The 27,672-nt window shown below is 55.3% G+C and overlaps 1 protein-coding gene and 1 long non-coding RNA gene across 2 annotated transcripts; one reads left to right on the forward strand and one right to left on the reverse strand.

Annotated features, from left to right (window-relative positions):
* SLC26A9 (solute carrier family 26 member 9) lies at positions 1–27,589 on the forward strand. Its single transcript, XM_073217040.1, has 21 exons — positions 1–107; positions 7,104–7,246; positions 9,919–10,058; positions 10,182–10,292; positions 10,938–11,113; positions 12,572–12,736; positions 13,302–13,454; positions 13,767–13,849; positions 14,551–14,698; positions 14,969–15,082; positions 15,282–15,359; positions 15,879–15,974; positions 17,727–17,833; positions 18,586–18,655; positions 18,780–18,872; positions 19,009–19,122; positions 19,757–20,038; positions 21,092–21,146; positions 22,336–22,481; positions 23,967–24,038; positions 25,319–27,589. Exons 2-21 carry the CDS (start codon positions 7,122–7,124, stop codon positions 25,364–25,366), a joined length of 2,376 nt encoding a protein of 791 aa, XP_073073141.1. The 5' UTR covers positions 1–107; positions 7,104–7,121; the 3' UTR covers positions 25,367–27,589.
* LOC140844495 (uncharacterized) lies at positions 3,967–7,954 on the reverse strand. Its single transcript, XR_012122918.1, has 3 exons — positions 7,780–7,954; positions 7,175–7,359; positions 3,967–5,771 (listed from the first exon to the last, which is right to left on the reverse strand). It is a non-coding gene; the product is annotated as an uncharacterized lncRNA (long non-coding RNA).
* Positions 27,590–27,672: the final 83 nt, after the last annotated feature.

Here is a 27,672-nt window from a genome sequence, read left to right on the forward strand (position 1 = left end):
CTGGATTATTTGAGCAGAGCCCTTTAGCACACCTCTGGAACACCTTTCGGCTCCCCGCTCCCCAGACACACCTGCGGCCCTGCCCAGCTGGCTTTGCTCACCCACGGGTAAGCCCCACCCAGCCCACCCCACTGGGCCCGGGGTCATCCCTTGAAGAGGGCGGCACTGGGGGAGAGATGACAGGAACCGACTGGTCACTGGGGTGGGCTGTTTGCCAGCCCGAGCACAGGTGGGAAGGACACTCTGGCCCCTGGTCTGAGAGCAGCCCCCAGCCCTTGGTCTCTGAGGAGCCCGGGGGGTCCTCCCTGCCATGTAAGGATCTCGGCTACATGGCAGGAACCCGAAGAGAACTTGGAGGACAGGCGCTCTGGTGGAGGGGGTCTGCCAGACCCCACCACAGAGTGAAGCTCCTTTGCGAGGGCTTCTTTCCTTTGCAAAGGAAAGAACAAAAATACTGAACCTTCCTCGGGGTGCCAGCCTTTGAGGCCACTAGCTGTACCTCTCGCCTTTCTTTTCCAGTCTTGGAAGCAGAAAGCTCTTGACGCTTGGCTCACCAGCCTGCTCTACGTGGCTGCCTCCCCCTCCCCGTCTCCCCAGACGTCCTCTTTTCCCCATTCACTTCTTCACCAGCTTGGGGCACCCACATGAGCTGCATGGAATCCCATCTGTCCCCATTAATCCTGAGAGGTTGGAAGGAGCAGAAGGAGGGGAGACCAAGGATTCTGAGAGGGAGCAAGGGATCTGGAAGGAACAGGAGCCCGAGGACTCCATTCCCCCGTGAAGGCTTCAGCACAGGGAGGTTTGGGCAAAGACGGTGGCCTGGGCCAGCTGCCTTGTCTCTCGGCCTCCTAACTCTCACCCTGCATCTCTGCGGGGGTCCCAGGTCACCCTCAGGCAGTAGGCCCATTCCTCAGAATCAGTCCGCAGGGTTCCCAGCCCAGGTCAAGCAAATCTTCTATCTTTCTAGCATAAACTCCCCATTTCTACTTGGCCCCATTGGGTCCGAACACCAGGAGAAGCCCGGCTTTAAGGGTGTGCGCCTCAGAGTGGGAGGACAGCCCAAGAGAGGGCCACCCCCTGGGTGGCTTCCCTCACACAGACAGCCGCCTCCCACAGCCCCCAGGGCCTCCCCACCCACTCCCCCAGGACCTCAGAATCCAGAAGGACCCTCCCCGAGCGGCCTGGGGCGGCACACTTGCCTCCTCCACCTTCCCAGGCACTTCCCAGGGCCTGGCAGCCTGTTCTGAAGGCGCATCAGTATGAAACCCTGAGGCAGAGGCGGATTCTTTTTTATCTCTTAATGCCTAGAGTCTTCCTAGGGATTACTAGCACACAGTAGGTAGGCAGTGAGGGTGTGCTGAATGAACCAAGCCAGAGTCTGCTCCCTGAGGGAATGAGGCACAAGGCTCAGCTTGGACCAGGGCAGGGCCCCTTCCCTGGTCTGGAATGTTCCAAGGGAGCCTAACCCCAGTCTGCTTACAGACCTCCACAGTCTGACCTGGAGTGTCCATTTCAGGGATCCCATGACCTTGGTCAGGCCTCACTGTTGGAAAGTGCTTTTCAAAGTCTAGCCTCCACTCCTCTACCTGGAGCTTATCTCCTCCGCCCAGCACCCACCCCCAGCCCAGGGAGGGATGGGAGAACAGGCTTAGAGGTAAGAAGTGGGATTTGGGGGTGGGAGCAGGGAGTCCCTCCCCTACAGGGGGTTCTAGTCTCCAGGACAGCCAGAGAGTAGGAAGGTGCCTCGGGGACAGCTCGGCACCCCCCTACCCACCACAGTAATGATGAGGGATGGAGAGGGGTGTAGAGTGTGCCCATGAGGCCTGGGAAGGGTGGAAAGAAAAGGAGGATCGAGGAGATGCCCTGGAGACCCCCCAGGCCTCTGTACCGACTCCTGCCAGGGGCAGGCTCCCCAGTAGAGATCCCAGCCCTCCTATCCTGTCCCTGGCTCCCACCTCCACCCCCGGCCACTCAGAGGCCCTTTCCCTGCGGCTCCCACCTGGCATGAGGTGGGAGAAACGAGCAGTTAGGGCAAAGGGGGAACCTCAGAGTGACTTTCCTTTCCCCAGAGCACAGCGACCGCCGGGCTGAGCCGGTGATAACGCCAGGCTGAGCCGGCCAGGCTGGGGCTGCTCGCGTGCCTGGCACATGTGCACAGTAAAGAACCCCCACCACCACCACATGCACAGCCCAGCAGGGCTGGGGAGGAAGTCAGCCTGAGCCCCAGTGACAGGGTCACCCCCAGACCTGACAAACCTGCAGATTCCCCCCTTCCTTGCTGCTCCCCAGATGTCCTGCCCTCTTACAAAGAGTTCCTGCTTTTCTTCTCACCAGTCCTGGGAGATTTTGGTGGGACACGGAGGGGTAGGGTGGGGGGGTGTATGGGGGCAGATGGGAGAAGGAAGTCCCCGAAAGGTAGAGCAACCCGTGTGGGGTTGTAGAATAAAAAGGACTACCCCCGGGGGTAATCATAGTAATAACAGCAGTCAGAATTGCTTGCATGCTTACCACAGTTTGGCACCATTCCAAGCCTTTCCACGCAGTAACCGGGGTGCTGTGCCCAAGCCCATCTCTGCCCACAGTGTTCTGTGATGCAGACAGACCTAGTCAGAAGGACAGAGATACCTGCGGACTTTCTCCTGTGAGCTCGCCGCAGGGGGACAGGTGGGGACTAGGGTTCTGATGAGGAGACCACGGGAGGTCTGCTCTGGCCCCAGTGCCCTCCCCACAGACTCTATTCCCCCTTTGTTCCCCCTACTCTGCATCCCACTAGTTCCTTAGCTCAGAAAAACCCCTGCCTCCCCCTCGCCCCATATGTGACCCCATTCCCCTAAGCCTTGAGAACTGTCCCTACAACTGCCTCTCTTACCCTCTACTCCCCCGCTTGCCTTCTACTTCCCTCAGGCCCCAAAGCCCCCCACCTCGGTGTCTCCAGCAATTTGGGACCTGACCCTCCTTTCCTCCACAGTGGGGGAGGGGGCAGCGGCACCCTTTTGTTGTCACATGGCAGCTGCTATTTATGCCTGATCCGGTGGGGATGGGAGGCTGTAGAGGAGCTGACACTGTTGATGGGAGGCAGGGCGTGGGCAGGAGAGCCCTCGACCTTCTCCAGAGATGCTAACAACATTCGGTAGGGCTGCTGTTTGTTCAACTAGGAGTTAAGTCGCCAGGTCCCCTATACCTCCCTCCCCTCCTTGCTCTGCCTTTCACCATCCCAGCCTAGCCTGGCATTACAGGAGCCCGCTCTGAGGGTCCCTGGGTGCCCCTTAACTCCCCGAGAGCCCCAGCAGCCTGTCTGGCAGAGGCGGTGCCTCCCTGACAGGCTGGCTCACCCTGTAGGGCCTCTCCCATTCCCCTTTCCTCTGCGGCCTGCAGGACTGGCTGAGGATGAAGTAACCCCCTCCTAAGCCCCACCCCACTTCAACCCCTGTTCTGGGAATTAGGAAGTGTGACCCGGCTGCCTCCTCACCAGGAGCCCGGGAAGCTCCTGTGGCTGCAGATTTGCCACTATCTGTCATCGTTCTGGGAAAGCCGGGGATGGGACAGGAATCAGAATCCACAGCAGAAGGTTCTCGGAACAGAACTCAGAAGTTCTGATTCGCCAGCTGGAGTGAAAGGTCATCAGGACAGTCTTAAAGGGGGTCTCTGTGTTCCACACAGGAGAAAACCCCCAGTGAGAAGGGTCAGGGTCGTCCCTGGAAGGTCTGGGGCCCTTCCAACAGGAGCACTTGAATTAGATTCAAAGGCCTGAAATTCCCATACCTTGTCTCTTGAAGACTCCATTTCTTCATCCACAAAATGGGAGGACTGGGCCAGTCTGGTCCCCAAGTCCCTTTCTAGACTAATTGTCCTGATTCTGGCTAGCTGCTGGATTCCCCTTTTGTGTGTATGGTACAAACCTAGGATTGGGAGAACTCCCGGAGTCTTCTCACCTTCAACACTCCATGTCTGGAATGAAATGGGCAGAGCATACGGGAAAAGGGATAGATTTTGCATCAAGGTAAAGCAAGGGGCCTTTCCTCCTCTGTCAGCCTGTGTGAGCTGGAACTTCCCCAGCACCTGCTCCCGTCTGCAGGACACCTGCCCACAGGGGCAGAAACAGTCGTGAGTCATCCTCCCATGCTCTCAGAGGGCACCACCAGCACCAGCCTTCTTCCTGGGCATCCCTGGAAGTGACCTCCACGAGTGGCCAAAGCACCACTGTTGTACAGGGCGGAGGTCCAAGTACAGGAGATGTGAGGAGAAAGAGGAATCTCCGGCCAGGGTGGTCAGGAAAGGCTTCACGAAGAGGCGGAGGGCAGGGACGAGGAAGAAAGGGCGGGGCGGGGAAGTGGAGGAACCTGAGCAGGTCTTTAGGGTGGGCAGGTCTAGAAAGGCAGAATGAGTCAGGGCAACTCAGGTAAGCAGGGACGTGTGGACGCAGCCTGAGAGGGAAAACGGAGCCAAGTTCATCTGGCAGTGCTGGGGGCCCCAGCCAACAGTCTAGCCAGCCCACCAAAATGGAGCCAGACAGTGAAAGAAAAGTACATGCCGGAATAAGGAGCGTGGGGTTGAGCCTCCTGGCAATGAGGAGGCTGAGGGTTTCTGAGCAGGGGTGTAGGCTGGATCGGGGCAAGTCGGTTAGAGGCTAACGCAATAAATAGTCCAGGTGTGAGATGAGACCTGGAGGGTAGGAGACAGAGACATTGGAAGGGAATAGCAACGACGAGATTCGGCGGAGAATGGAAGGTAGAAGTCGGAGTGGGGAAAGGGTGACGAGGAGAAGGTACCACTGGGGTCTGGGGACGTGGGGAGCTGGTTCAGTAGGGCCAGATGTTAACAAACACCTTCCCACAAATGACTGCTAGAACTGAGAGCCTTTGAATGCAGCCTGGAAAGGGGTCTGGGGAATCACAGCCTACCAGGTGACACAGAAGCAGTACCTCCCGTGGGCCCTCTCCCAAGGGGCTCCTTCTTCTCCCAAGGGGGTCCCTGAACATTTTGGCTATTCCTTTGCAAATGGTCTGTTTGATGGCCTGGGAGAGACCCCCACCTCCACCCCCACCACAACTCCAAAACCATGAGCCTCTCTCAGAAGCCAGGCTGAAGCTCTGGGTTCCTCGGAAGGGCCACACATTCCCGAGATTGCTCCCAAAGTGCCCGGCGGGCAAACCCCTTGGAAAGCTAGACCCTTCCAGGCCCTGGAGGGCTGGGAAGGGAGAGGAGCAGTGAGGCCACCCTGCCTCTCCAGAGGGTGAAGGGCTGGAGGACTCTGAATAGTCTCTCCTAAGAGGAAGGAAGCTCCCTCCCCTTTAATAATAGTAATCACCGCCGTTACCATTTACTGGAGGCCCTGGGAAGGCCAGCCACCTCACACATATGATCTCATTCAATCCCCATGCGACTACCAGAGACTGTTATTATCCCCATTTACAAATGAAGAAACTGAATCTTTGAACCCAGGTCATTCTGGCCCTGAAACTTATGCTGTTTTCCTCCTGCCACTCTATCTCTCACTTCTCCCACTGAAATGTCTCACATACCATGGCTCTTACGCATTTCTACCCATGTCATCTCCAAAACATCATTTATTGATTCACTCAACAAGCATTTGTTGAGCACATACTAAGCGCCCGGCAAGGGGCTGGGCACAGGTGCGTGGGCAGGCTCTTTCCCCTACGTCCCTCCGGTTGGGTATCCGCCTCAGGCTTTGACAGGCCTCCGGCCCTTGCTTCTATGTCCTCATAGCACTCAGGGTCCCGCGACCAGATGCACAGGAGGCAGCAGCCCACCTGAATCAACGTGGGTACAATCTTAATAATAACAACTCCCATTTGGATTGTTTTTTACATTTTTACGTGACCTTTTCTTGTCCGTTAACTCATTGGATCTTCACAACAGCTCTGGGAGATGGATGTGTTTCCTCCACTTACTGATGGGGAATCTGGGGGTCACAGAGGAACAGCACGTGCTGGGCCTCAGCAGTAGAGCCAGGACCAGCACCCAGGTGTCTGGACGCATAGCTGATGTGCTTTCCATCTCTCCCCATATTCTCGTCCACAAGAGGCAGCAGCCAGCCTGCTCGGCTCCCCTTTGATACCCTCCCCTGCACCCAGGTTGTCCCCTAGGAAGTCAGGAGACATCTCCAGCCCCTTGAGTGGTTTCTCACTTTCAACCGCATCTCCAATCTTTTGCCAGACTGGCCAAAGCCAGCCCGTGCTCCCCACCTCCCAGACGTAAGTCTCCCTCTAAGCTGCTCCAGCTCTTTCCCCTCCCTCCTTTCTCCTCTAAGGGCCTCTGAGTAGGCATCTCCCAGCCCTGGGGGGGCAGGGGACAGGGACCAGTAGTTGCCGGAGGGAGGGAGAAAGGTTCTCACAGGGAGCTCCTCTGGGGCCTGGCACTTAGCTCTGGCCATCTCAAGCTCCTGGAACACCAGCAAGGTTGTGCAAAAAGCAAGGAGGAGAGAAACACCAGTACACAAGGGTGGGGGAAAGGATAGGCACAGGACCCGTAGCTGTCTAGCACAGACCATCCTGATTTCCCCCAAACACCCCGCCATTCCCTCCCTGACGCCAGGAACCTGTTGGTGAAGCCCTAGGCGTCTCCTTCAAGAAGGGTCCTCCTGAGGTCCCCTCGGCCGTCCACCTGCCCCCACGCAGGCTGTTTTCTCTATTTCTTCCAAGGTGACTACCTAAATGGTATAGGCTTTCTGCCAGGGAAACTAAGGGCTGGGGAGGGAGAAGGGCTGTCAGGGGCACCAGGGACAAGGGATGGGCCCATCGTGCTAAGTCCCAGCTGCAACTCCTACCCTTGTACTCCCACCTTCATTTTGCTTGGTGTTCGGTGGGGGTGATAGTGATGTCATGGGTGTGGAGTGCCAGCCACGTGCTAGGCACCAAGCAAAACAGCCAGGGCGAGTACCATCATCAGTGCCTGGAAAGGAAGGCCACCGAAAGGAGTGAGTCTGGTAGAAAGGCTGGGAAGAGGGAAGGGAGGCACCTTGCTGGATGAGGGCGGGGAAGCCCAGAATAAAACCGTGCTGCAGCGAGCGTTAGCGAGAGAAGCCCCAGGCCAGCCCCGGAGAGGGATGCCCCTCATCTGCCCCTACTCTGCTTTTCCCAAAGCTTGTAAATGCCCCAGACATGAGCCAGCCCAGGCCCCGCTACGTGGTAGACAGAGCCGCATACTCTCTCACCCTCTTTGATGATGAGTTTGAGAAGAAGGACCGGACGTTCCCACTGGGAGAGAAGCTTCGCCATACCTTCAGGTAACGTGGCTCAGAGCCCAAACATCTCCTTGCCTCTGCTCCCCACCAAGATCCTTCCTGTGCCAGGGCATGGCGCCTCCGCCAATGTGCCTAAGACAGCGCCTAGGGAAGCCCTGGGGAGGAGAGGTTCAGAACCTTGACTTTAAGATCCTATAACTTCATCCGAACCAAGACCGCCAGGGAGGATGGGGACTAGGAGCAAGGACCATCCACAGTTCAGGAGGGATGTAGAGCAGCCTCAATCCCTTGTATGAGGTCTTGCCATATTCTCAGTCCATTCAAGTCTCTCTTGGGTTCTTAAGGGAGCTGTAGGTGGGCATGTTATAGCATGAGGGGGGCATGCATATAGCATCAGAGCCCTTATTTCAATGTCCTGTCCCCTCCTTCTCAAGAAAAATCTGTAGCTACCACCCTATGCCCTGTGTTCTCTTTTCTGCCTAGAGGCTCCTTCCTTCTGGAACCAGAGAATGCCCAAAAGCAGCCCATAAATTCCTGGGCTCTCCTAAGGGGTACCCGCCAGGATGTGGTCCTACCAGTTCTGGGGCTCTTTCCGCTCTCGGGTCCCTGGAGCTGTTCGGGTGGGTAACGAGACCTCGCCCCCAAGGAGGGACTGCAGGAGGCGATCCGTACCCACGCTCCCGGAGCCTAAGGCCAGGCAGGAGCTTCACCTTCCCCCTTCCCAGACTCCTGGCAGACCTCACTCAGACCGTGCTCACTGTGGCTGGCTTGCTCTTCGTCACTCCCCTGGGGAAACAGCTGATTCAGTTACCAGGATTGAGGTCACTGGCAATGGCTGAAGTGGAGATGCAAGTGGAACTGGTTCAGGCCGGGGGAATCACCCACTTGAGTCTTTACTAAAAGCCCTGGCCCAGCCCTACTTCTGGGAGGTTCCATCTCTGCCCGGGTGCAGCCAAGGCCTTGGGTGCCAGGGTCTGGGCACTGCACCCACAGCTGTCCTCTCGGACAGGTGGGCTCAGCCAGCCTTGGTGCCCAAAGAGTATGAGTTTGGATTCTTTCTGTGCTGGAGGGATGAGGGTACCTCCTGTTGTCCTAAAAGATTAAACAACTATAAAGCAATGTAGGGAACTAACAAGTCCCAGGAGGCTGGCATGGGAGCCTTAAACAGTGCCTGGCACACAGAAGGTACTCTGATAAATATTTGTTTAAGGACTGAATGAATGTCTAGAAAGCTAATCCCTCTGTCCCCTTCCCATGTGGCCTCTGGAGCCTCTGCATAGGTGTTTGTATCTCTTTCCAGCTCTTCCCTCAGGCTCCTGACTGCTTTGCTCAACATACGGCAGGCTTGAAAGTCAGGCTGGGCATGTATGAGCCCTCGAGTGGGTTGTTTTTCTTCTCCTAGCTGACTCTCTATTCACGAGCCAGTTCTCCCTGCCACAGACAGACCTGGGAAGGTTCCTGCAGGGCTGGTTCTCTGTTAGGACAAGGCTTTGGAGATGCGTTAAGGTGTTCACCACCTGGCCCACCTCTTGTCTACCATCCAGAGGAGACCAGGCAGTCAGATACTGATGGTGATGCTGTTCCACAAAGTGTTGGTTGGGACAGAAAATCTGCCCCAACTTCACAGGGCACAAAGCATTGACTGTGTTGATTTCAGTCTTGGGTGACATCCAGCAGACCCAGTGTCAGAGAAACTATTGTTGAGCAACAGCAAACAGCAGGCATTGGTGCTGAGCAGGAAAGGAGACCGAATCAGAGCAGGCCAGTGAGTCACCAGATGGGCTGCGAGTATTTGAGTTCCCTCAGCTGGGAGAAGAAAAGCAAATGCCTCCCACCCGCTTCCAGTCATCAATCCACCAGCTGTCACCTTTGAGCTTGCGGGCCCTTGTTCCTACCGCCCCTGCGTTTCTATGAAAGGACTTCGAGGCGTTCAACAAACAGGGCAGGAATCAACTCTCCCCACCTTGCAGTGACCACTGCTCAGCTCCCCCACTCCTCCCACCCCTGATGAATCAGCAGTGGAAAGAACTCCAGGACTGGAGTCATCCCACAAAGGATGGTGGGGCAGCAGGGGCACACTGTGCGGGGACAGTGGAGCCTTCCCTTTGGAGGGAAGTTCTAAGAAAGATGGCAGCATCCCCCACTCAGACTGTTTCAATACTGGCCCATTCTTTCACTTATTCATTCATTCATTCATTCATTCAACAAATATTTACTAAGCAACTCAGTGTAATGCACGAGGTATATAAAGATAACAAGAGTGCCAGGCTTGTCTCCATGGTGGGACTTAGTGTCTGGTGGGAGTGAGATATGACAACACAGGTGCTCACAAAGCTGTAGGAGCCCAGGCTTATGTTCAGTTAAACTGGAGAAAGGCATCTAGGATGGGGGCTAGATGCACCTCGGAAGGCTAAGCCACTAGAAAATCCAGGCCTTTAAGCCAAGTCTCGTAGACTTCGCAGATGAGCTGCCGGCAGTCAGAAGAACTCCAGTTAATGCCCAGAGCATGTTGATGCTCCCAATAGAAAGCCCCCACCTTTTCTTCTCAGTCTCCCTGGCATTCTGCACAGTGCGGGCGCTCACTGAATTTTGAGTGAATTTTATAGACAAATGAATGGGTGGATGACCAGGAACAGAATATTATAACCCCTCCCCAGTTCGGTGTGTCCAAGCCATGCAGCGCTGACCGAACACCTGCTATTCCCCCTCCCCAGGTGTTCCTCAGCCAAGACCAAAGCCGTGGTGTTTGGGCTGCTCCCCGTGCTCTCCTGGCTCCCTAAGTACAAGATCAGAGACTACATCATCCCCGACCTGCTTGGCGGACTCAGCGGAGGGTCCATCCAGGTCCCACAAGGTGAGGGGTCGCCCCCCGCCAGGCCTGGCCTGCTGCTCCCCCCAGTTCTCTTGCTGCCCCTGCCCTCTGTGACCTCCGTGACCCGCCATGCCCCTGAGCCTCCCATCTCCCTGTCCTCTGCAGGCATGGCATTTGCTCTGCTGGCCAACCTCCCTGCAGTCAACGGTCTCTACTCCTCCTTCTTCCCCCTCCTGACCTACTTCTTCCTGGGCGGCATACACCAGATGGTGCCAGGTAAGGCCTCTCCCCTCCCAGCAGGCAGGGTGCCCCGGACCACACGGATGGGCAGTGAGGCGAAGGGGGTTCCGGCATTTTCCATCCGTATTCTCCCGGAGTCGGTGCTGGTCAGCCCTGGAGGGGCTGTCCCTAGGAGTGTCGGTCCCAGGCCCTCTGTGGCCTTGGAGAAACCACTTAGTTTCTTTGAGCTCATTTAGTTTTACCTATTCTGTCTCCCTCCCTGGAATATGGAGATTTGGTGGAGCAAGATACACCCTATGCCAAAAAGTGTTATACAGATGTGAGAAATTCCTGTCAGACTCCCAGTCTGGCCCAACAGGCCATGGCAGGGACATTGGGATCCTCTGGTGCTAACTGAGATGGAGACAAAGGGCCTGGTCACAAGATCTGCTTCTACGTCAGGCTCTGCCTGTTTCCCAGCTCATTTCCTCCTGTGTTTGATGAAATCATATTAAACTTTCAGGTGAAAGCACCTTGAACGGTCGTAGATCACAGTTAGATGTGAGTGGTCACCATGCTGGCCGGGCAGCCCAGGAGGTGTGGGAATCCAGCCCCCGGGGGTCGGGGAGCATTCCAGCCCCTTGCTGGTTTCCGTGGGTGTGGTCCAGTCCTCTGACTTTTGCCGGTTGGGTGGGCCCACAGGTACCTTTGCTGTTATCAGCATCCTGGTGGGTAACATCTGTCTGCAGCTAGCCCCAGAGTCCAAATTCCGGGTCTTCAACAATGCCACCAACGAGACCTACGTGGATACAGCAGCCATGGAGGCTGAAAGGCTGCATGTGTCAGCAACACTAGCCTGCTTGACTGCCGTCATCCAGGTGAGGGGGACAGCCACACACCTGCCAGGGCCAGCTTCTGTACAGCATCAGACCGCCCCAGCCCCACCTCAGAGCCCGGTTTTGACGCTAAAGCTGACATAGAGCCCTCCCTCCTCTCTCTTCCCCGTTCCTAGGGGCTCAAAAGAGCTTGAAAAGGCAGAATATCTCTTCATCTGCCTCCAGCAGATCCGTAGAACCAACTTCTGCACCTCATAAAACTGTCTTGAGTTAAAGACCGTCTAAAAGACTCACAGCCTCTCCCCACTAACCTTTGCAGGGCCCCACTCCCTGCCAGCACAGTCCTCCTGTTCCTCCGATGCCCATGACACCCCTCCAGGCTTCTCTGCTGCAAGCCAGACCACCACCTGCGTGGTAGAAATTGTGTGTCCCCAGTGGTGCAAAGGACTCGGATAGGTTTGTGAAAGGACTGCTGCATGACAGAATGTAGGGCAGGAAGCAACCTCAGAGGCACCTTTCATGCATTGATTCGTTCAGTTAATGTTTTGGGCTGTTGTGCTGTGCCAGGAATTGGGCTACGCCCCGGGGACAAACGATAAGGAAAAGAGGCCCAGTTCTCAAGGAGCTCCGAGCCCAGCAGAGGAAGTAGACATGTCAACAGATAAATTTGTAGGCAGAGAGATAAGCAGCATAATAGGGCTATGGACCAATAGCTGTGGGCACACTGAAGAGACCATCACGGAAGGCCTTGCCTCAAAGAAGGAAGGTGGCATCTGAGTCTTAAGGGATGAGTAGAAGTTGACCAATAACCCATGAACAAGGCACAGAAGGACGGTCCAGGCAGAGGGAATGCTCTCAAAGCATGGAGGCCTAGGAGAGTGTGAACTGACCCGGAGATGGCTCAGGAAGGAGTCTGGGGTGGCTGGAGGACAGGCTAGGGAAGAGGCTGAAGAGGTCAGCAGGGGCCAATGAAGTCTGCGGTCTGCCCCTAAGTAGCAGCTTTGGGTACAATGGGCAGTTTTTAAGGATCATTTGGGTCATGGAAAAGATGATGCGTGGGAGATGGATTCAAATCAAAGCAATGGACCTGTTGGGAGACTATGCAGAGGGAGAGATGGGGGTGGACTTAGGGAACATTTGCCAGGAGCATTAACAGGGCCTGGTGATAGACTGAATGTGGGAGGTGAGGGAGGATGACTCCCAAGTTTTTGGTTAGCCAACTGGGCAGAGAGTGGTATCATCTTTAGAGAAAGGAAACACCAGGGAGGACCAGGTTCCTTTTGCAGATAAGAAAACTGAAGCCAGAGAGGCGACGTGGCAAAGAAGCCCATGCCCTAAAGGGACTGAAGGTCTGCGGCACAGTAGAGAGGGCAAGACACCATCACAAAGGGTTCATTTCCCTAGAGGGCTGCCTGGAGGTCCAGCCCTGAGTTGGAGTCAGGCAGGTGTGGGAGCCACTGACCCTCCCTGGTCTTCCCCACCCCTACCCCCTCCTCTCAGATCAGCCTGGGCTTCGTGCAGTTCGGCTTCGTGGCCATCTACCTCTCTGAGTCCTTCATACGGGGCTTCATGACAGCCGCCGGCCTGCAGATCCTGATCTCGGTGCTCAAGTACATCTTCGGGCTGACCATCCCCTCCTATGCTGGCCCAGGGTCCATCGTCTTTGTGAGTCTAGGAACACACCCCTGCAAATGGGGAGGGGAACAAGCAGCCACCTAAGGAGACTTTACTCTTTTAACAAACTATAAGTTTGTCACTACACGGTGTTCCCAAGCAAGGGCTGGCCGGCCCATTGTTTAGAAGGGATTGTCAGGGGGTTACCACTTTGCGGGGGAGGGTTGAGCACATGACCTTGAGGGCTCGCCTAGGTTCTCCGTGGTTAATCCCTGCAGAAAAGATGAACGCTTCATAGCTTCATCGGTTACCCAATCCAGTTCCTCAACCCCTCCCTGCCTGGGAAGTCCTTCTTTGTGTCTAATATCCATCCCTCCTCCTTCAGCTTGAATTCTTTCTAAAGAAAAAGAGAATCAGCGTTCCCATCCCAAAATGAGCTCCCAACATGCCCTTTGGGAGAGGGTGGTGGAGGATGGGATGGTGCTCGTGACCAGGATTCTGCTTTGGTGTGCTCCATTAGCACTGGTGACATCCCTTCATAGGCTGGACACCCAGGGATGGGGATCCTATGGGAAGAGGAGGTGGGAGCCCATGAGCATGACGCTCTCTCCCCCAGACCTTCATTGACATTTGCAAAAACCTCCCCCACACCAACATCGCCTCGCTCATCTTCGCCCTCATCAGCGGTGCTTTCCTGGTGCTGGTGAAGGAGCTCAATGCCCGATACATGCACAGGATCCGCTTCCCCATTCCTACGGAGATGATTGTGGTAAGGGCCTTGCCCCGGGCAGGGGTGTGGGGGCAGGCCACGGGCATGAGAAAGGGAATCCAGCCCCAGTCAGGGCCAAGGGAGCCCCTCCCCCTCCCCCCTCCCCTGGCTGCCCGGAGAACAGGATGGCAGGGTTGAATCCATCCCATCCCCCTCTACATGGCTCCCATTCTGCCCGCTTCCCAAGTTGTTTCCCCCTCAAGGAGGCAGGGGAGTGGGTTTGGGGTCCCCAGAGAAAAGGGAGGTTGGGAGAGAACCCTGCTCGGGCCCCAATTTACAGCCAATCCCCATTCTCCACTTTGGGGTTTGCAGGTGGTGGTGGCGACAGCTATTTCCGGGGGCTGTAAGATGCCCAAAAAGTATCAGATGCAGATCGTGGGGGAGATCCAGCATGGGTGAGCCCGGGGGGCGGGAAGTCCAGCCCACCTCCACCACACTCCCCACATGGCTGGGCTCAGAGACCAAGCTGAGATGTTAGAAGGTCTATGACACTCACCAAATGTGATTTAGTCCTATTACTTGTTACGGAAGAGCCACTCGGCGAGCCAATGCCAGCAGCTTTATGAACAGTGAGTCCTAACCGCCGCCCCCTCCAGAAGCCTTATTCGGAGAGGCTGTTACACAGCGAGCCCTCCCTGGTCAGCCCTTTCCGGCTCCCCCCTTGCTCTTTTTCATCCATTGGAAAGGACTCTATTAGGACCAACTGGCCTCGGGGGCGGGGGCGGGGGCTGACGCTTTTGGTGCAGAGGGGGAGCAGGGGGGGGAGGGGGACCTCCCAGCGCTGGGGGCTGAGGCTCTGTAGCCCAGTGAGCATCAGGGCTCCAGGATCAAGGTGTGAACAGAGGAGCCCTAGCACTTACTAGCTCTGTGACCTCGGGACAGGTTAGGGTCTCTAAGCCTCGGCGTCCTACTTTGCCTAGGGAGTGACGGAAGGTGCCCTACAGCGTTGTCCTAAGGATTCAGACAGGAAGGCTAGTTTGTGCAAAGACCCTGGCACCCAGTGGCGCCCAGCTGGTGCCTGTGGGTTGATAAAGGACACGGTGCCCTCTCTCTCCTCACACACTTGGGCCCTGCCTCCTTTCTGGCTCCTTGGCAGGTTCCCCACTCCCGTGTTGCCTGTGGTTTCGCAGTGGAGGGACATGATTGGCACAGCCTTCTCCCTGGCCATCGTGGGCTACGTCATCAACCTGGCTATGGGCCGGACGCTGGCCAGCAAGCACGGCTATGACGTGGACTCTAACCAGGTAGGTCCGGCCACCCCCAGCAGGACTGAGCGAGACAGGCCCGGTCCCATAGAGGCCTGACAAGAGATATCTTAGGGCAGTGAGGTGAGGAAGGCTGCCTGCCAGTGGAGGCGGGGGGACCCTGATCCCTGACGCTGACTTCCGCTCAATTGGGCGTGTACAGCAGCAGGGCCACTCTGAAGGCCTAGGCCCAGGTGCAGCTCGCATGGAAGAGCATGTTTGGTCTGCACCCCACTGCCCCAGCTCTCAATCCCATCCCTGTCCCCACAGGAGATGCTCGCCCTGGGCTGCAGCAACTTCTTCGGCTCCTTCTTTAAAATCCATGTCATCTGCTGTGCGCTCTCCGTCACTCTGGCAGTGGACGGAGCTGGAGGAAAATCCCAGGTAAGCACTGTGCCAGTGGAGCAGGGCGGGGCTGGGAGGCTAACCAGACAGTTGCCCACGGAAGCCCAGGCGTATGCAAGCCCAGCCAGCTGCTTCTCCAGCCTTCCTCTCCCCTCCTTCGTCTCCACTCCAAAGGTAACCTTTGACAATAAATCAAGGGCAAGATTGTCACCTATCCCCCAACTCCTTCTCTGAATAGGTGGCAAGCCTGTGCGTGTCCCTAGTGGTGATGGTCACCATGCTGGTCCTGGGGTCCTACCTGTTCCCTCTCCCCAAGGTAAGAGTACAGCAGGAGCACAGAGGCCAGGAAGAACCCCCACTGAGAATGCGCACTGCTTTACAAAGTGCCGTCATTGTCACATTTGTCCTCGTCACAACTGCAAAGTAGACAACACAGGTTTTATGCCCCACTTTACAGGTGAGGGAAACTGAGGCTGAGAGCATCTCGGTGGTCTGTGTGAGAAAGCTCACAAGTACAGGGCTGGTCTCCCCCTAGGCCTCTGACCTCAGAATTGATTCCCCAGTGTTCACAAGGGCCTGTGAGTGCCTGGCCAGGAGGGCTCCAGGCATGGGCCAGCTGGGGGTGAGGGAGGGCAAAGACGGGGCCAGGACAGGCCCCCTTGCTCTAGCACTTCCCTCTAACCCAAAGATTGATTCCAGGGATTTGGGGGCTCCCCCTGCAGAGATGTCCCAGAACCTCAGCTCCACCCTGCCAGGTCCAGGGCCATGTGTCTGTAAGAACAGCAGAAGCAAGGGGACAGTCTGGGTGACAAGGAACAATGTTCTTCTCCCCCAGTCTGTGCTAGGAGCCCTGATCGCTGTCAACCTCAAGAACTCCCTCAAACAACTCGCTGACCCCTACTACCTGTGGAGGAGGAGCAAGCTGGACTGTGTAGGTACTGGGTGGCCTCCCGGCACCCATCCGTGCCCCTGCCTCTCTCCCAGTCCCACGGCCTGCCAGTTCTTCTTGGGGGGTGGGGGGGGGGCCTGCTGCTCAGCTGCTCCCTAGTAAGCACAGCTGAATGTGAAAAGCCCAAGTAGTGAAGTTAGACATCCTATGTTCAAATCTTACTAACTCAACCATTCACTGGCTCTGTAGCCAATAGCCAATCCCTTACCCTCTCTGAGTCTTGGCCTCCTCATCTGTGAAATGGGGATTTTATATTGACTACCTCACTCGGGCTGCTTATGAGATCGCACAAGTAGGGAGTGCATTGTCCGAATTGCATCTTGTGTTCAATAAAACCTAGCAATTATTATTGTAATGATTCATAGCTCCCTGAAAAGCAAAAAGAAACAGCTTTTAAAACAAATGAACCTAGAACATAAAACCAGCAGGCCAGAATCTGGAGCAAGTTACCAGACTTCCCTGGAGTTCTATTTCCTCATCTGTAATGAGGGTGCTAGTCATGGCTGCCCCGCACTTGGGTTTAGAGGGTTAAATGAGATCACAGTGAGAAAGTACCATATAACCATAGAACCCTCAGCAAACAGACTTATTGTTATGATTCATCACATTCCCAATGCATCTCTCACTGGACAACAGTAAGGAGGCTGCCTGGTATTCACAACACTGCATTATCCCCATTTGAGCCCCACAGTAACCTGTGAGAGGATTTACTAACCTCCTTTCAAGATTACAAACCAAGCTCAGAGAGGTTAAGTAACTCATCAAAGGCCACAAAGGTAGTACGTGGTACATTCAGGACTGGAACCCCAAGTCTTAGACTCCAGCCCTCTGGGTTGTCCTAACACCCAGGGGAGGAGGCTCACCTGCACCGTTCAAGAAGGAAATCCTTAAAACCTGAGAAGTGAGCAGCCCTCTGGGGTCTCCCAGGGAGTGAGTGGTGGGGATCAGTCCCAGAAAATGAGTGACAAGAATAGGGAGAAAAATGATGTCCCAATTCTTACCCTAAGGATCTGCTTTTAGCACATCCCAGTGGTCTTCTGCCATGACAGTCCCCAGTATTTGCATGCTCTGGACTCTCATCTGATCTTCACAATTCCCTAACGGAATGCAGGGAGATTTTTTTCCTTTGGAGGAATTTGGGGAATTCTAAAGGATCAGAGGAGGCAACTATTAAAACGGCACCCAATCCTGCTCCCCACCCATCCGTCCAGGAAGGTCACTGAGCCCGTGGCAGGCCCTCACAGCTCACTCTTAGAGAATGGGAACTCACGTTTGTTGATCGCCCATGGGGTGCCCATCGCTAGGACCTTCACATCCCATAACTCTTTAATCATTTCTTAAAGCAAGTGTATTATTTCCGCTTTGGGGATTAGGCAACTAGGCCCACAGAATTAGCAAGTAGGAGAACAAAACTCTGAACCCAGGCATATACGACTAAAGGGGGGCCCAGGCCAGGCAGGAAGGATGCTGCTCTTATCATCATTCCCTGCTGCCTCCCTGTGCATGCAGGGCTGTCTATTAACAACCAGAGGAGATCAGGGAGCCACCCTCAATCTAGGGGAAATCACAAGTGTAACCAAAACACAAGGACATAAAACAGTACAAAAATGCCATGAAAACAAAAGGGTGGGTCTGAAGTTGTGCGAGCAGAGAATGGCCTTGGCTAATCCAGGAAGACTTCTTGAAAGAAGCAGTTTTTCCCCCAGGCCTGCTTTGACATCTCTCTCCTCACAGTGCATCTGGGTGGTGAGCTTCCTCTCCTCCTTCTTCCTGAGCCTGCCGTATGGGGTGGCAGTGGGCGTCGCCTTCTCCGTCCTGGTAGTGGTCTTCCAGACCCAGTTGTAAGTAACAGGCCCTCCACCCCAGGCACAGCAGGGGAGCCCTTAGGCCAGCCTGCACAGGCCCCCATGCCAAGGCCCAGCCCGCCCTCCACACCTGCTGCCTTCGGGGCCTGGCACTGGGTGCTACCAGGCCCAAGAAGAACTCAGCCCAGCCAGGGCTGTGGGCACAGACTGGGCTGTCTGACTTTTCATACCCTGAAAACCCCAGAGGCAGCCATCGTGGTCTTGGAGGGATCAGAGAAAGTAGGGAAGGGTGGGAGGGTAAGCCTCAGAGTCTCCTTCCGCAGGCACTGCCAGACCCCAGATCAAATGGGACCCCACCACAGGGGAATGCCGGGCCAGAGAACAGTCGCTGTGTCCTTCCTAGAAAAAGATTAAGTAGCGCAGGCCAGGAGCACCAGAGGAAGGAGGTCCTGGCCAGGTCAAATGTTAGGGAAACCCTGTCTTCTTGAGAACTTAGAACTAGGAAGTGGTGACTTTGGGGCCACATAAGCTTGTCACCTTATATACCCCCACCACTTCTTCCCCAGAGCCCCAGTCTGGGAGCTATGTCAAGGGCCTGCCTGTCATCACCCTCGTTACAGCTCAGCCATAGGCCACCAGGCACATGCCCCCAGGACAGAAAGCCAAACACAAGCCCAGGCGTGAGGAAGGCCCCTCTCCTGCCATGCCTCTGCCCCAGCCCCAACCCAGCAACCCCCCAGGCCGTCCGCTATGAGTATCCTCTTATGCTGTTCTACTCCTTCATCCAGTCGGAATGGCTGCTCTTTGGCCCAGGTCATGGACACTGACATTTATGTGAATCCCAAGACCTACAATAGGGTAGGTAATCCAAGCTTATGACTTCCCTCTTGCCCTACCCCCACCCCAAGTAAAAAGAGGGGTTTTAAAAAAGAAAAGCCAACAAAGACATTTCTGCTGCCTGAACTCAGTCTCCCTGTCATAGGCCCAGGAAATCGAGGGGATTAAAATCATCACTTACTGCTCCCCTCTCTACTTTGCCAACTCAGAGATCTTCAGGCAAAAGGTCGTTGCCAAGGTGAGGCTCAGAAGTCTGTGCCCAGAGAGGCTGGACAGAGAGCGGCCAGAAGATGGACGGAAGGGGGCTGGGAGCCCAGAGCAGCCACCTCCAGAGAGGGCGGACATTCAGGCTGCTGTCGGCTCTCTCCCTGCAGACAGGTGTGGACCCCCAGAAGGTACTGCTAGCCAAGCAGAAATACCTCAAGAAACAGGAGAAGGGAAGAATGAGGCCCACACAACAGCGGAAGTCTCTATTTATGAAAACCAAGGTGAATTGAGACTAGGAACAGCCCGTGCCCTCTCCCCTGCCTTCTCTGATCTTGCCCCCTAGTGCCCCACCTGCTAGCACCCTTCACGGCAAAGGCATCAAGTCTCTCTGGCAATACCCTGGTGGCCACTGGGCATTCTTCTCTTTGGGTGAGGGGATGGTGGCTCCTGGAGCAATGAATGAACTCCCTTGGACCCCAGTATTTTCTGCCTTAGGCCCATGAGCCATGAACAACCTCAGATGGGGAGTGGTGGTGGATTTCCTGGGATACCCAGCCAACCTAGAGGCAGGAGGTGGATGTGGGTGTGGGGGTTCTGGGAGAAGCAGGCAGACACGGACAAATGCTAACAGAAGCTCAACTGTTTCCAAAGGGGTTTTCTCCCAAGCAGCGTGGGCCGAGGCTCCAGTGCCTCTTGGAAGTGTCCTCCAACTTTGACTTGTAGAAGACCAAACATGCAGGCCCTGCCTGAGAAAGGGGCGGGAGATGCCTCTCCCACGGGGCTGGGAGGCTTGTATTCACCATGGCCAAGTTCAGTTATTCACCACCACTGGCATGCTCCTTGCCCCGCTCCAGCTGCAGCCAAGTCTGATTCAGTCGATGATCCCTGACTCAGCCCCCCGCCCCCACCCTCCAGACTGTCTCCCTGCAGGAGCTCCAGCAGGACTTTGAGAACACCTCCCCCACTGACCCCAACAACAATCAGACTACTGCTAATGGCGCCAGCGTGTCCTACATCACCTTCAGCCAGGACAGCTCCCCAGCAGCCCCCTGTGAGCCACCAGGCCCTGCTGAGGTCCCCAGTGACCCTAGTGACATGCTGGCCAGCGTCCCACCCTTTGTCACCTTCCACACCCTCATCCTCGACATGAGTGGGGTCAGCTTTGTGGACCTGATGGGCATCAAAGCCCTGGCCAAGGTGAGGACCTCGGGCAGGGGGACCCCTGGCCCTCCCCCCCGACACCACCCCCATCCTTGCTCTCCCACAGTCCCTTTTCTTGAGGCCCTCACTTTGACCAGCTGCGGGAGGAAGCTTGCCAAGAAGGCTAGAGGCTTTGTCCCCGAAGTGACTGGGACAGGTTGCTCTCTGCAGAGCAGACAGTCCAAGACGAGGAATAGCTGGAGAGGAGCGCTGGAGCTCTAGACCCCACTGTCGCGGGCTGCCCTAGCACCCGTCTCTAGCAGAGGCCACCCCGAGTGCCCTCCTGGGCCACGAGGAACCCACCCCGGGTCCTCCGAGTAGAAGCCACGCTGGCCCTGGTTCATGGTCTGCTGCTCCTTCCCACACTCACCCAGACACTCTAGCATCAGCTGGTTCTGGCCAGCCGAGAAAAGGAGAAGTAACATGAGTGCCTGAGATCCTCAGGCCAAACACGCAGCCTATGGGATGCCTGGAATAGATGTGTCTGCCTGAGAGCTCTTCAGCAGCCACCTCCAAGGGCAGTAAACCTCAGAGCTGCCTCAGACAGGCAGCCCAGGGAGACTGACAGCATCCAGGCTGGTGCCCCCATCAGCCGGTTGTACAGAAGGCTCCATCCCCACCGTGGGCTCAGCCTGCTTCCTAGGCCTGGACCTACAGTCCAGGTGGGCCATGGCTGAAGCCCTGGCCTCTGCAGCCTCAATCCACCCCCTGCAGCATCTGCCTGAATGGGTGGGAAGGAGGTGGAGTCTAGGAATCTAAGCTGCTGAAAGGAAAAACCTGGCTCCATAAGCAGGGGCCATGGTGACTTTAAATGCCCGCCTCACTGGAAAGCCCCATTTCCGCCCCCCTTTCCAGCAAAGCCGTGAGCCAACACTCCAGAGAGAAGAGCTGTGCTCTGCTGCTATTTTTATCTTTGGCTACCAGGGCTCTCAGCGCTGCCTGTTTCTTTGGCTTGCCTCTGAAGTGCGTTTTGTGAATCACTTTTGAGACCCACTCAGAACATTCCTTTCCTTTTGTCTTCCTGCCCCACACCCTCCCCAACACTTCTAGCTGAGCTCCACCTACAGGAAGATTGGTGTGAAGGTCTTCTTGGTGAACATCCATGGTAAGACAGAGAAGGCATTTAGGGGGCTGAACGGCTGGCAACAGGGGTAGGGTGGGAACAGGTTAGTGGGATGCTGAATGGTGAGTGGGTGGAAATGAGAGCACCCCAATATTCCCCAAATTACTGCCTGCTCTTGAGAGCTTTAGAAACAAGTCAGGAGAGACCATGGTCAGATTGTGTAAATGTCCTGTGGGGCTCGGTAAAAGAGTAGGGGATCGCAGCATTAAGAAAGGGAACTAGGATTCTAGTTTGCCCCACTAATTTGCCATGTAGCCTTTGCCAGATGTCCAGGGATCAACTTCCACTTCTATAAAATGAGGGCACTGACTAGATGAATTTGGAGATCTTCTCCAAATCTGCAAGCGCATGAATAAACATAAAGCACAACTGTCCAGGAAACACACAGAAATGCAGTCTCCCAAGGGCACATACACACAGCTGCAAGGACACGTCCACAGAGCAGTGGGCTTCACGTCACTAGCACGTCGGCAGAGTGCAGGGACGAGAGACGTGGACACATGGCAAGTGCACACAAACAAGACAATGTGAAGGGGCATGTGACACCTCACTTCCTGCAGAGGGTCAGAGCCCTCCCAAGGGGCCTGCCCACCTTCAAATTGGCCTGGGCATGTCCCGGGCTCTGTGGAGGCCCTGCTCAGGGAGAATGTGGAGTGGCAATAACTGCCATGCATGTGGTCCAGAGCTCAAACCAGCTGTTCCTCCCGCCCTCTCTGGACACTCCTCAGGAAGTCATCTACAGGTTTGGTAGTAGTAAGAGCTCTGCTCCATATTGGAGATTGCAGGAAAGGTCTGGGTAAACCAGAGGAAGGACAGACCTCAGGGGAAGAACTGGCAGAGTTCCCAAAGCCTTCCCTAATGAGACAGCCTTTCCCACTCCATCGCCTCCAAGTACCAACTCCCTGAATCAAACTGCTTCCTTCTGCCTTGGGTTGAAGGTTCAGCATCCTCGGGTTCATGTTGCCCTCTGCTGCCCAGAGCCAATATTGCAAGGCCACGCCTGGCCTGGTCCTCCAACACTGAGCCCAACCCTCAGGCTTCTCTCCTTCCTTCCCTTCACTCTCACCGTCCACGGCCCCCCACAACCTCACCCCCGCAAATCCCCCAACCTTGGCCTCAGCTCCAAACCGCAATGGCTGTTGCCTTTCTGAAGGTCTTTTCCTCCTCTCAGCCCAGGTGTACAATGACATTAGCCACGGAGGTGTCTTTGAAGATGGGTGTCTGGAGCGTGACCACGTCTTTCTCAGCATACACGACGCGGTCCTCTTTGCCCAGGAAAATGCCAGAGAAGTGATCCCAGGACAGAACTTCCAAGGGGTAAGGTCTCTGCACCTTGGGAATCTTAGACCCCAGGGCACTGAAATGGAGAGCCAGGCGGCATTGGGAAGAACACGGAAGGTTTGGGTTCCCAAAACCCAACACCAATTCTGTCATTTAACGTCTCTGAAACTGTCATGTAATAGCTTCTTTATCTGTAGAATGGGCCCCCAAACCAACAGGACGTACCTCGCAGGGGGTTTCTTTACTTTCTGTTTTAGGATTCACTTATAATTGTCTCATATCTCACTCAGAAGTACTTTGTATATTCTAAAGTCATTCACTGATACTAACTTCCGGCTGCACAGACTCCCGGTGTCCTGGCATCGCGCACCACCCCCTCCCCCACCCTTCCTACAAGGCCTGTGCTCTGGCCTGAATCCATAGGGCCTGGCCTCCTTGCTTCCTAGAAGACGCTTTGGGGAAGGGAGCGGGCCTGACCATTTTAATTTAGCAGAGCTTGGAGATTTAAGGCGGATGATAGGTAAAGGGGCTGGATAGGAGTTTTGTCTCAGTTTCTTGACATTTAATTTACTAGCTCAGTGAGTGGTATGCAAATGAGCTACAAATAACACTGGCTAGGCCTCCAGAGAGCCAGGGAGAAAGAAAAAGCCCACCCCACTAGGGTCCCTGCCCAGCCCTCCCCAGCCGCACACCCCCCACCTCCCCGGGGCCTCTCCAAGCTCAGCCCCTGCCCTTGGCTTCCTAAGACTCTGTACTCCAAACCCCCATAACAACCTCCCCTGCTCTCGTGGGTCATAAGAAAGGCTTTTCTGGCCCTAGAGCGACCATTTGCTCTTTGCTGTAAGCGACTGGTGAGGGTGAAGCCGTCTGTTCTAAGTGCTGAGAGACCACCCAGGGGAACACGGGCCTGGGCGCCCGCCCACTCCACTTAGAGGGAGACTGCAGGGGCAATGGGCTTTCTGACTTCATGGACCTTGTCTGCAGAGCAAAGCCTGGGACATTCTGGAAGAACCCTCATCATTTGTGATTGCACAAAGAATGTCCAGTTACTGCCACATATACATTTAAAATAATTTATGTTATATATGTGCATATTACAGACTATATTCCTATTATTACACTCACACACACACATCCCTTTTCAATGGCGTGGTGAGGTAGAAAGCCAGCAAAGTGAGTTTCTTATTCTACTTTTACGGATGAGGAAACAGATTTCCAGAGAAGAGAAATGGATTCCCCAGGGTCAGGCAGCTCGCCAGTCATCCTTGCAAGCTAGGTAAACCTTCCCTGCCTCCAAAATGCCCCCCAAAGAGGGCTGACCCTGACCCACGCCTCTGCTCTAAGGGGGAAGAGCACCACTGAGCTGCATTCTGTGAGGCAGGTAAGGGGGCAAAGCGAAGGGAAGAGCCGAAAGCACAAGTCATGCGTCAGGAAGCACGGGGCCCACACGGGGCCCGCCATCTGCACGGGGCTTTGCCATTCGGCCAGGAGGCTCATTCTGCACTGCTTTGCCCCTTCCAGGTTTCAGCGGACCCTGAGCTCTCCTTGTACGACTCGGAGGAGGACGGCCCCAGCTACTGGGACTTGGAGCAGGTAAGCTTAGGGGCGGAGCGGGGAGAAGGGCAGGGGGACCCTCTCCGATCCAAGGTGTCTCCTCCCATCCAGAGCAGTCACCTTGAAAGCAGTGACATTTCTTTCTCATCTTTCTTTTAAGAGCAAATCTTCATTCTTGTCACTCCCTAAAGGCCTTGTGGGGGAAGGGAGACACTGGGCCAAGTCCTAGAGAGCTAATAATCTATTCTTAACTCTTGAACACATCCAACAGGTGACCCAGGGCAAGCCACACAACCCACCAGGCCCCAGTTTTTATCATTGTGAAACAAGGGAAGTATGGGTGATGCCCACCCCCTCTACCTCTCAAGATGAGCAGGGGGCCCTGTGTTCTCTCAGTAATTCACCAGGCATTTGAGAACAGCCTGCTGCTCACCTGACACAACGCCAGGGTGAGCATATCACAGGGAACCAAGCAAAGACCCCTGCCCTTAGGACATTTACATTCTGGTAGGGTCAGATGGACTCGAGGGCTACAAATTCGAGGGGTAGAACTATTACTGCATGTTGACAGTCCTTAAGAGCTAAGAGCCACACAGATGTGAAATATTGCTATCCGCATAGCGCCCTGTGGCCCCACAATGACTGCTCACACTACCCCAGTGCTCCGGATTCAAGGAGACCAGAGGACTCAGTTTAGAGAGATCTGGCTTTGGGTCGGTCGGATATAACGTCTCATTTTGTGCCACTTCCCATTCTCTTTGGCGTGAGCCCCATGGTCCTCTGGACACGCCTCCGAGAGTGCTGACAGCTGATGCGAGGCAAGAGGAAATAGAGGCAGCGCCAGCAAGGGCCAGCAGACTGGTGTCTGTGCCCCTGTAGAATCTACACCATATTCCACAAAAAAAACCCTGGATAGGGTCAGAATAGCTTATCAGAGCAAGAAAGGAGTTAGAGCTCGTCTAATCTCAACCCTCATTGTACCTAATGAAGAAAATGAAGCTAAGAAGGAGGGAGAAGCATGTGAAGGCCCCACAGCACCCCCGAGGCAATGCAGAGTCAGCTGCCGAGCATCTTCTCCTGCTGCTTCTGTACCGCCTCCTAGACTGACCTCTTAGTTCACCTTTTAGGCTGACTCTGCCTCTCCCGTTCATGCAGGTACGCACGCACGCACGCACACACACACACAGTCACACTCACACACACTCATGATGCCTCCTTCTGGCCAAAGGCTCACAGGATCACCTCGTGGTTGCCGCCACTCTGAACTCAGCGGGTCTGATGCTCTCCCTTCCCTCCCCTTCCCTCCTGTGGCCCTGCAGCAGATGTTTGGGAGCATGTTTCACACAGAGACCCTGACAGCCCTGTGAGGGCCCAGCCGTTCCCACGCTGCCTCCAGAGCACCTGGCACTTGAGACTTCCGTGGAGGATGAGGCTGGCTCCCAGGACTGGCGGCTGGAGGATGCAGCTCCACCAGGACTTCAGCTCCTCCCTGCCCTCCTCCTCCTCCTGCCCCCCTCTCGTCCCCCTGGCATCTCTAGAGTGACCCAACCTCAGCAGCAGAGAGCCACCTCCTCACCCTTCTGGGGACCCTCAGGGCCCCGGCCAGCAATGCGCGAGCCTCCTGCGCCTGTGCCCTGCCTGTGGCAGCTGACCAGGACCTCCTGACCACAGACTTCAAGCACAGAGGGGAAAGGTCAACCATGCTCACCTAGAGGGCAAGCTTCAAAAGTGTCCTTGGCCTGCACGGCCTGATGTCAGAGAGTGTCAAGCTGCCGCAGGACACAGGAACAAACATGCTTAGGCCTCCGCGGCTTGCCCCCTATGTCCCTGGCAGCTCTGCTCCCCTGGGGCTGGGTGCTCTCGACAACTCAGGAATCTCTGTCTGGGTGATCACGTGTCATTCTTCCACATCTCAAGGCTGCTGAGACCTCCACTGCTAGTTGGACTAGAGCCTGGGGAGTGGCCAGGACCCTCAAGGCCACCAGAGATACCCCCTACTCCCCAGGGGCAGCCCACTACAGGAGCTGCTCTGGTTTCCTGAAACCGTATCACTTTCCCCATGCCCTCAGGGGCCCCTCCCTTCCACTGGAGACTGGGTAGGGAACAAAAAGGAAAAGGGGGTGGCTGGCAGAATTCTCTGGCCACGTAGCAACAGAGACCAGTTATTCTGCATAAAAGCTTTTGGGAATCTGTCCTTGTCCTGGAGACCTAAAGGCAGAAGGCGTGCTAGTGCCAACCCAGAGCACACTGGGGGAACCTGAGCCCCGAGAGTCCTCGGGACCTCAGAAGTACGTCCCCCACTTGGGAAATTTGCCCCATCCTTCTTCATCTGGCAAAAAGCCAATGATTTTGACTCTCCGTTATCCGCATGGGGCTGAATCCTTCAGCCAGGCAGAGGGGGAAGCCTCCCCTAGGGCCAGCTGCATCCCGCCGCTGGGAGCAGAACGCGCCGGAGGGCCGGTCCACATGGATCTTCCTCCACAGGGATTCCTGAACGAACTCAGAGCCTAAGGCCATCTTCTTCCAGGAAACATGAGAAGAGGGGTTAAGCTTTCCATGTATATAAGGAGGTAACTCGAGGAAACCCACTATAGACTTGAAAATGAATAGGCTCCGTGTGCAAGTGTTTGGGAAATGGCCGTGGAAGTGCACAGAAAACCTTTTCCTCTCCCTCTGCTGCTTCTCCCAAGCTTCTTCAGCCTAATGACCCCTGCCCAACAGGTTGGGCTGGCCCAGCCTAGAAACACATCCCAATTTCCACCTTCAGCCTGACTTGCATTATGTGCGTGTTGAGTGAGCTGGTCAGCCAGCAAGTCTTGTTAGAGTTAAAGGAGTAGGTACTGGCAAAGAGCCAACAGATTCTTGGCCTACAAGCATTCCTTCTGTTAATTCGTTATGCCATCTGGCTGCCGATGGAACTCAAAACTTGGAAGGCAGAAGACAGTGTTGTATGGGATTCACTGTGTCCAGCACCCGAAGTGCCAAATACCAGAAGGACAAGAACCTTAGCCAATGACAGCTCCCCCTCCCCTACTCCACCTCCTTCAAAGTCCACCTCAGGTCCAGCAGGTGGGGGAGGGTCACAGAACCTCAGGACAGCCTGCAGCAGAGGTTCCCTTTGAACCAAGTATCTAAGCCCTTGAGGTCTTGACGAAGCAGCCATTAACTCCCAGGCCAGCTACAGCCTTAAAAGGGATTGCTCTCTTACAGTGCCTGGAGTTGGGGCTCAAGGAGGGATCCCAAAATGTGTCCAAGTGTATAAGTACTTGAACAGCCAACAGTGGAGGTAAAACTGGAAACACATGCGCAGGGAGGGAGCCATGGGAGAAAACTTCACATCTGGAATACTTTGGCAAGAGTACGAATTCATACAGACCACTCTCTGGACAGGACTTAGGCAGGAAAGGAAGACAACGTAATGGAATAATCCAGAATTTCAACACTTTTGAATGTTCTTAGAGATACTGACCTGTGATGAAGTGGTTCCTGGGAAGACCGGGACTTCGAGATATTTGTGTAATTTATTTAATTTAAATGCCATTCGCCTTTTGTTCATTTTGGTAATAAAGTGGTTTTGAAATATGAACAAATGCATGTGTTTGGAAGGTTTTACAGAGGGGCAACCCGAGCCACCTCCACGAAAAGCTGGCCTGCTTTGCGCTGTCCCGGGGGG

The sequence above is a fragment of the Manis javanica genome, chromosome 11 (assembly GCF_040802235.1).
Source record: "Manis javanica isolate MJ-LG chromosome 11, MJ_LKY, whole genome shotgun sequence".
Taxonomy (NCBI): Eukaryota; Metazoa; Chordata; class Mammalia; order Pholidota; family Manidae; genus Manis; species Manis javanica.